Below are 9,425 nucleotides of genomic sequence, written 5' to 3' on the forward strand. Positions count from 1 at the left end.
AGGACCCCGATTCCCTTCACAAGGCACACCTGGGGATGGAGTTTAAAGGAGAGGCAATCGGGAGGGGCATTTGTCGGGAACAAACACTGAGTTCACCTAGTGGAGAGTCGTGGCCTGCGTTCCTGGCGTTCCTCCCAACTGTTAGAAGTATTTACGACCTTCTGTGTGTTTATCTCCTCTTGCTGAAATTATCCTTTGCTCCTGGGACTCCCTATCTTGCCCTGCTGGAGTGAATGATGACGGTCATTCTGCTTACAGTGTTTGGGCTGCAGGTGTGTGGAAGAGCTTTTCTCCAGGCCGGAGAGTGAAAGGGACATTGGGAGCACAGTTGGTACCAATAAAGGGATTCATACCAGTTCTCTGGCTGTGTTGCCTTCGTGCCACGGGTCAACACAGAAAATTATCGCAGACAAAACTGGAGTCCGATCCTGACTGGCTCAAGGTTCCCTCAGCCTTCCATCCTTCCGAGGTTGGTAAAATGAGGACCCAGATTGTTGGGGGCAATATTCAAATAATGCTTCTACAATGTAAACCGTCCAGAGGGTGCTGTAAAGCACTGGGGGGGGGGGGGGATATAAAGCCTCCATGCTATTGCTGTTGCTAATGTCTATTGTAACTTCAAACAAATGGTTGTAAATCTAGGACAACCTGTAGTGGCAGTGTTGATACAACGATGTGTGCAATACAAGTTGGGATACTCCTTTTGAGTATGAAGATCTCATGTGAAGAACGGCTGCGGGATTTGGGTTTGCCTATTCTAAAGAAAAGAAGAATTAGGGGCAACATGATAGCAGTGTTCCAGTATTTGAGGGGGCTGCCACAAAGAGGAGGGGGATAAAATTATTCTCCAAAGCATCTGAAGGCCAGACAAGAAACAAGGGTTAGAAACAAATCAAAGAAGATAAAAAAACCTGGAAATGAAATTGTTTTCTTATGCAATAATAGAAAGTTATATTTACTGTTATGAAAGTTTTTTTTTATTTTTTTTATTTTTATTATAATACAATAATACAATAGTAGAGTTGGAAGGGACCTTGGAGGTCTTCTAGTCCAACCCCCTGCCTAGGCAGGAAACCCTATACCGTTTCAGACAGATGACTATCCAACATCTTCTTAAAGACTTCCAGTGTTGGGGCATTCACAACTTCTGGAGGCAATTTCTGTTCCACTGATTAATTGTTCTAACTTTCAGGAAGTTTCTCCTCAGTTCTAAGTTGCTTCTCTCCTTGATTAGTTTCCACCCATTGCTTCTTGTTCTACCCTCAGGTGCCTTGGAGAATAGTTTGACTCCCTCTTCTTTGTGGCAACCCCTGAGATATTGGAACACTGCTATCATGTCTCCCCTAGTCCTTCTTTCTCTTAAGCTAAACATACCCAGTTCCTGCAACCGTTCTTCCTATGTTTTAGTCTCCAGTCCCCTAATCATCTTTGTTGCTCTTCTCTGCACTCTTTCTAGAGTCTCCACATCTTTTTTACATCGTGGTGACCAGCAATAGAGTACTTATCTAGATACTCTGTTATGCAATAGAGTACTTATCTACACAATATATGAAGAACAATAATGAACCTAATGTATAAGAGTGGGATGATTTGAACCTCTAGGTATTATTGTAGGTAGTGATCATTCTATACTATAAAGATTTTTGCTATACTAAATGGACTAATGATGATGTAATGAACAATGGATACATATATGAATTGAAATACCTAAAGACTATATGGATTAATAATTAATAATGGAAAATTATATTTGGAGTTGTGGATGATTGATGACATGGTTAATTGAAAGTATAAATGTGCAATATGAATTAATGGGAATCTTTTGTTTTAATTTTTGTTTTTACTGTCTAGAGATAGGTGATATTATAATTCTATAAAGGCTTATTGTTACTTAATAGATAATTATGGATTTAAGGAAATAAGGGCTGTCACAAATGAAAGAATATTAATGATAATCTGAACACATAATGCTCAGTGAAATATTTAGTTATGTTTAATGGATAACCAGTGACTTTATTTTTAATTGTAAAAACTGTTGCACAAAAACTTGTAACCAAACGACACGCTTGATGAAATTGAGGAAAGTTGTTTTTTCTCCTTGCTTTTGTTCTGTATGTGTTGTCTTGTTTTTTAAAGAAAAATAAATAAGTAAAAAATTGTTAAAAAAAAAAAGACAGAAGCAACCTGGAATTAAGGGGAAATGTCCTAACAGCAAGGACAATTGACCAATGTAACAACTTGCCTTCAGAAGCTGTGGCTACTCCATCACTGGATGCTTTTAAGGAGAGTCTAGACCAGGGGTGTCAAACTCGATTTCATTGAGGTTTGTTTTTGACCTTGGAGGGGCGGGAGTGTGTGGTGTGGCCCGAGGGTGTGGCCAGGTCGATGTCACTCATTGAGCTTCCGTTTTCGACTGATAGCCTCCTGCAGCTTCCTGCCAGCGAAAACAAAGCTCCGGGAGGTCATGCAAGGCCCACCTGGGCTCCATTTTCGCTGGAAGAAGCGCCGTGGGCCGGTCCTTCTCTGTTTCCAGGGCGGGTCCCTGGGCCAGATTAAGCAACCCGGCTTTTGAGTTGGACACCCTTGGTCTAGAGTCTAGACAGTCCCTTATCTGAAATGATATCAGTTCTCCTGCTTGAGCAGGGGACTGGACTAGAAGACCTCCAAGGTCCCCTCCAGATTCCATTCCATTCTTTGCGGAATTTGTTTTAAAAGTAGCCCTGCGGTTTGCAGCTGTGCTGTATTGAGTAGGATCTTTGATTTACCTGAGCAGTGAAGCTGTTCCAGCCGCTGAGTCTTTAGTTGGCTGATGCCTGTTGGTTTCTTTCCCGTAGATCACCTGGACGCGCAGTTCCTGGCAAGCAACAAACTTCCCACCAGCCACGCCCAGGTCAATGAAGAAATTAACGTGGCCTCTTCCGATAGCGAAGTGGAGATTGTGGGCGTTCAAGAGCATGCAAGGTGCTTATTCGGTTTTTTTCTTATTTGCTTCTGGTTTTTAACTCTTGACTATAATTCAAAAGCTGGAATAAGTTTTTTTTTCAAAATGAAGAACGTTCGGCTTATGTTTTCGTTGCCTGCAGGTGGTTGTTTCCCCCCCCCCCCCCCAAGTTGCTTTTTCAAAAGGCAGCTAGCTGGGCTTCCTTTGTTTTTCCTCGAAGACGTTTCGCTTCTCATCTAAGAAGCTTCTTCAGTTCTGAAGAACCAGAAACGTTTTCAAGGAAAAACAAAGGAAGTCCAGCTGCCTCTTGAAAAAGCACCTTTGGGACAACCAGGGCCTGGATGACTGAGAATCTCTATAGCAGGGGTGTCCAAACTTGGGAACTTTAAGACTTGTGGACTTCAACTCCCAGAATTCCCCAGCCAGCTATGCTGGCTGGGGAATTCTGAAAGTTGAAGTCCACAAGTCTTAAAGTTCCCAAGTTTGGACACCCCTGCTCTATAGACAGGGCAGATGGCTTGTTTCTTTTCAGATTAATTTCAGATGTATAAGCAGCATTTATCCATCTGTTTTTTAATGTATGGAATGCTGGGGATAAAAGTACATGGCAGTTGTGACAAAGCAGCTTAAACCTTAAACCAGTCATGGCGAACTGGATGCATCTACACACTAGAAACCCGACCGGTGGTCTTTTGGGGGGCCATTTTCAGACTGTTTTTCTGATATTTTGGGGCCAAAAACAGCCCTGAAAGCGCCCCCCAAATGACCTGTTTTTTGGGCTGTTATTCAGGTCATTTTCAGGCTGTTTTTCGGGCGTTTTTTTAGGTTGCTTTCTGGCGCTCTGGTACCTGTGAACACCAGCTGGGCGGCACACATGTGCGTGTCAGAAACCAGAAGAGCAGCTGGCAATGGGTGGCGCGCGCTCACAAAGTGGGTCCTGCATGCTGCCTCTGCCACACTTGCCATAGGTTCACCGTCGCAGCCTTAAACCGTCAAGTCAACTCAAGAGTCACCCTACCAGGAGAGAAGTGCAAGCAGTAAAGAGATCTTTTTTTGCAACAGGAACGAAGGCGCTCAAGCAGCAGGGGGACAGAGAATCCCAGACCTAGGGAGAAGTGAGAGGAAGGCAGAGAAAGCCAATGAGCTGCCAAAAGGAAAGGCGAGCAGCAAGAGTGAAGAACTCTATGAGCACAGGTGCCAAAACAAGCTATTCCTCTTTTTTTAGTTGAAGCCAAACTTGCAGAATTGTGTTCATTCTCCACATACTAGCACAGGGGTCTCCCAACTTGGCAACTTGTGGATTTACAACTCTTAGAATTCCCTGCCTGGCTGGCGGTCTGGCTGTCTGGGGAATTCTGGGAGTTGAAGTCCACAAGACTTAGAGCTGCCAAGTTTGGAGATGCCTGCCAAAGCAGGTCTCAACCGTTAAAGGTTAAGCTTGAGTTAGGTTAACTAATTAACTAACTAAAGTTAGGCTTTTTGGGTTATGTTTTTTGTTGCCTGCAGAAGGCTTTTCCCAGAGATGCTTTTTTTCAAGAGGCAACTGTGCCTTCTGGTTTTTCTTTGAAGACGTTTCGCTTCTCATCCAAGAAGCTTCTTCGCCTCTGACTGGCTGGTGGAGAACGGAAGGATTTATCCTCCTTGCAGACAGCTGGTCATTTGCCTTCTTTTGGAGAGTTGTTGAGGCCACCTGGAGGTTTATTGGTGTCCTCAGGGTCACCTGAGAAGTACAAATAGTTCCTGTTTGCAGAAATAGCAGACTGCAGGAACCATATGCACCACTAGGTGGCCTTGAGGACACAGATATAAACCTCCAAGTTGCCTCAATGAATCTCTAAAAGGATGCAAATGACCAGCTGTCTGCAAGGAGGATAAATCCTTCCATTCCTCACTATCCAGAGCTGAAGAAGCTTCTTGGATGGGAAGCAAAATGTCTTCAAAGAAAAAACCAGAAAGTCCACTTGCCTCTTGAAAAAGCACCTTTGGGACAACCACGACCTGGAGAACTGAGAAACTCCCTAGAATTCAACCATTAAAGGTTGACACAAAAAGATCTTCCCCCTTTAGGTGTTCCCTTCCTGGAGAGGAGAGCTCTGAATCAAATGCAGATGTCCAGCCTAGAAGGGCAGCCCTTCAGTTCTCCTGAAGGTCATTCCAGCCTTTTATAGGGTGCAGTGAGTTCTAGTTCAGCCTCCTGCCAATAATATTAATAATATTTTAATTGTAACTAAAAGGCTATTGGGGAAGGAGGATATAGATTTTATTTTATTCAGCTGTTAAAAACAAGCCTCCAAAGCTAACAGGGGATAAGGCAATCCTCAACTTACAACCACAATCAGAACCAAACCTTCCATCACTAAGCGATATGGCTGTTTAGCGAGTCGCACTCGATTTTATCACCTTTTCTCCTGCGGGTGTGAATCAATTGACAAGATTGGCAAAGGGCCACGGTGGCGCAGTGGTTAGAGTGCAGTACTGCAGGCTACTTCTGCTGATCACCGGCTGCCAGCAATTTGGTAGATCGAATCTTACCAGGCTCAAAGTTGACTCAGCCTTCCATCCTCCCAAAGTCCGTCTGTCTGTCTGTCTGTCTGTCTGTCTGTCTGTCTGTCTGTCTGTCTGTCTGTCTGTCTGTCTCTCTCTCTCTCTCTCACACACACACACACACACACACACACACACTGATGGTGAAAAATACATTAGTCACTTTTTCCAGCTCTGTCGTAAAGAGAGTCACTGTTGCAGTGAGAAGGGCAACGTATATGTTGAATTCAGCCATTAATTAAAAGGCTCATAAAAAGAATGGTTGTATGGTGAGGATAATCCATGCTGCAGTGCCCTTCTAAAAGATTTGGGAGTGGTCCAATTGGACTCAACTTCTTCTTATGGCCAAGTCTACCGTATTTTTCGGAGTATAAGACGCACCAAGATTTTGAAGAGTCAATTTAAAAAAAAAAAAAAAAGGTTTTGCACTCTGCAGACGTTCTAAAAACGGGCCAGTTTTTTTAAGGATATGAATAACCCTTAGGAGGCTTATAGTGTGTTCCGGGAGGGGGGGGGAAGCAAAAAAACGGCCCGTTTTTTGTTTTAAAAAGGGCATGTGTAGCCTTTAGGAAACTTAAAGAGTGTTCCTTGGAGGGGGGGGGGACTGAGCAAAAAATGGCTCACTTTTTGCTCATTTCTGCCCTCCCCAGCATCCAGGAGCTTTCTGAAAGCCTCCTAAAGGCAATGCACGGCCATTTGGGTGAAGGGGGTGGGGTTTCAGGAGGCAAAAAATGCTGTTAAGATGTACCCAGATTTTCAGCCTCTTTTTTGAGGGAAAAAGTTGCATCTTATACTCCCAAAAATACTGTATTTCTAATTTCATGAACTTGAGGAAGTATTGCCTGAAACAAAAAAAATCCATGCATTGATCTCATCTACCCTATCCCGTTAATGGCACGCTTAAGATTCTAAAGACGTTTGATAGAATTATGTCTTCCATATTATCAACACTTCGGGCAAATCGCCAAGCATCCTTTCTGTAAATAGTGATCCCATGTATCTTTCAATTCCTGAGATTTTGGGTGAAAATCCATTAGCTTGTGGACTAGCCACTGTTCTCTCTTCCTAAATCCCACCCCTTCCCCAGTAATGAACAGATTATTAACATCAGCTTTGATGTTGTATCAGTTCACACAAAAATAGGAATAAAAATCAATAGGATTGTATAAATTCGGAAGATCGTGCAATCAATTGCTCTGGGTTGACGATTGGCCGGAGGTGGGAAACAATGGCCCTTTTACAAGCGATGGACTTCAACTCCCAAAATTCCCTGAGCCAGCCAGGGATTCTGGGAGTTGAAGTCCACAGCTGGTAAAGGAGCCATAGTTGCCCACCACTGGTATTGGCTCTTACCATTTTCATATTTGCCTCCCATATGGTTTGACCCAGAGGTGGGTTCCTACGTATTCGGTCCAGTTCGGCCGAATACGTAGTAACTCCAGCGGACATGTGACTGTACCGGTTCTATGATCATTGGCACCATCTTGATTTTCTGTTCTGCGCATGCGCAGAACAACCTTCATTTAAAAATGTAATTTTATTCTTTTTTTAATGTGTGCATGCGCAGATCGTTTTAAATGAAAATGTGCAAGTGCGTAGAGCGTGCATCTGGCGTATGCCTGAGCAAAGTGCACATGTGCACGTACATTTTTTTAACTACTGATGGCGGTAGTAATGGCGGTCAGAACCCACCCCTGGTTTCACCTTGCCTTCCCGCCTGCTGCCTCCCCTTCATGTCTGCCAGCAGCAAGAGTTTCAGAAATGACAAATGTCACCCCAGAAGATACTGGAGGTAGGCCTCCGGTTTAACCAAAACGAGCCGTTGATTTTTCTCAACTTAGCCAATTTGAACCATTCTCTACCCACTTCCTGCTCGTATTCCAGATAGTCCTCGACGTACGGCCACAATTGAGCCCTAGAATTTCTGTTGTGGAGTGAGACGTTTGTTACATGGGTTTTGCCCCATTTCCCCCTTTCTTGCCACTTTCCCCATTGACTTTGCAAAGAGGATCACATGACCATGGGACACAGCAACGGTCATAAGTACGAACCTGTTGCCAAGCAGCTGAATTTTTTTTTTTGAATATATTTTTATTATTTTTACATTTAAAACAATGCAGTATCACGAAGTCGAAGTGGCCATACATTCACATTATATACAACTAGTCTCAACCATTAACTATTCGCCAACTTAATACATTGTCTATCCTTCTGTCCAATCACAATATATACAGTTTGTTCCAGTCTTGTCATCTTATCTTATACGAATCATAAAATCTGTTCCAGACTTCAAAATATTCTGATTCCCCTTTATTTTTAAGTTCAAGAGTGAGCCTATCTGCTTCTGCACAGGCCAACACTTTTCTGATTTATATCTAGCTTTGATGGCGTATTTTCTTTTTTCCAATATTGTGCATAAGTTATGCGCGCCACAGTTAGTATATGTATAATTAGATAAAGTATATCTTTCTTAAACCCCTCCGGTATTGTACCCAGGAGAAAAATTTCTGGTTTAAACAAGATTTGGTCTCCCACCATTTGTTCTAACCATGATTGAATCATTTTCCTTTTTTTTTTTTGCCTCATTGCACGTCCACCACATATGATAAAAAGTGCCTGGTGTTTTTTTTACACTTCCAACAATTTGGGGCCAGATTTTTAAACATTTTGGAGAGCCGGCCAAGCACCTGAATTTTGATCACGTGCTCATGGGGATGCTACAAAGATGGTAACTGTGAAAGACGGTCATAAGTTGCTTCTTTTCAGGACCTGAACTAAATGAACTGTTGTTAGTCACGGATTTATTTAATAGATTTCAAAACCACCAAATAAAATAGATTTTGTTTAGTATTCATTTAGTAGATTTAGTAGGTTTGAAAACCACCCGTCTCTCTCTCTCTCTCTCTCTCCCTCCCAGCGGGACTCGGGGCAGCATGTCTGTGATTGGGGCATATCCCGCGTGCACACAAGGAAACCCACCAGTGCATATTCAAGAATGTGTCTCCCTTTGCTTTGATTCCAGATACGTCCATCCTCGTGGAGGTGTGATCCAGACGGTGTCTTCCCGGAAACATGGCTCAGGTCTGCAGTGCCCCCGGCAATCAGAAACATGGACAGGTGTGGCCCCTCCTCCGCAGAATTGGTCTTCGCCCCCCGAAGTGGTAGATCTGACACTGGATGAGGACAGCCGACGGAAATACTTACTGTAATGCAGTAAATTTTTCACTGTGTTTTTTTCTTTTTCTTTCTTTTTTAGTTATTTAGTCCTTTCCCCCCCTTTTTTTGTGGCACAGAAGTTTCTGGATATCGCCTTGGTGTCCAAAGCCTCTGCTCCGAGCGGTTTTTTTTTTTTTTTTTTGGAACTCTTTAGACTCCCTTGGGAAAGTTTCCTCCTCTGCCTCTGCATTGCCCTCCTCCCTTTAGAACTGTAGGGTCACTTCAGACGTTTCTTCGAACGAAGGACACTTTGCTTAAAACAAAGGGAGCTTCCCGTCAGCGGAAAGCATAGCACACTGAACTTCAGAGACAAGCTTCCACATGGTTTTTGTTGTTGTTGTTGTTTTGGTTTTTTAATTCTGTGTCTTTCAGTCGGAGTGCTGGTGGATGGGAGCACCATGATCCCTTCTCAGTCCCACCCTGTAGAGAGAGAGAGAGAGAGCGTAATGCCAGCTGCTTTAAATCCACCATGAAAGCAGAAATGTTGCTGGTTTCCTTCCCTTCGCCTCTGGCAGTGGGAGCATTAAAAGGACACTGCTAGCCCAACAGGCTCCCGGTTCTGAGTATCCTTATTGTAGCGTAAGTTTTGGGGGGGAAAGCTTAACAAGCAGCGAGTCAGGACCAGGGGCCTCCAGATGGCCGACGGATTCCGTCGTATAGAAGGACCAAGGCAACACCAACAGGCTCCCAATTTTGTTTCAAATTCAGGAGTGAATTTTCAGCT

At 43.5% G+C, this 9,425-nt stretch overlaps 1 protein-coding gene across 4 annotated transcripts in view; it reads left to right on the plus strand.

The window, feature by feature from the left end:
- Positions 1 to 8,715, plus strand: part of ARK2N (arkadia (RNF111) N-terminal like PKA signaling regulator 2N) — a 78,936-nt gene extending 70,221 nt beyond the window's left edge. For 2 of the 4 annotated variants that reach the window (XM_081942558.1, XM_081942559.1), the window contains exons 5-7: positions 2,835 to 2,961; positions 4,004 to 4,135; positions 8,508 to 8,715. In XM_081942558.1, the coding sequence (XP_081798684.1) occupies positions 2,835 to 2,961; positions 4,004 to 4,135; positions 8,508 to 8,694 (446 nt within the window). In that variant the 3' untranslated portion in view covers positions 8,695 to 8,715. The remainder of the gene's footprint in view (positions 1 to 2,834; positions 2,962 to 4,003; positions 4,136 to 8,507) is intronic. The other 2 variants (XM_081942560.1, XM_081942561.1) reach the window with 1 other exon arrangement.
- The last annotated feature ends 710 nt before the right edge of the window (positions 8,716 to 9,425 follow it).

Source organism: Natrix helvetica (genome assembly GCF_964273705.1).
Source record: "Natrix helvetica genome assembly, chromosome: 2".
In the NCBI taxonomy this organism is placed as follows: Eukaryota; Metazoa; Chordata; class Lepidosauria; order Squamata; family Natricidae; genus Natrix; species Natrix helvetica.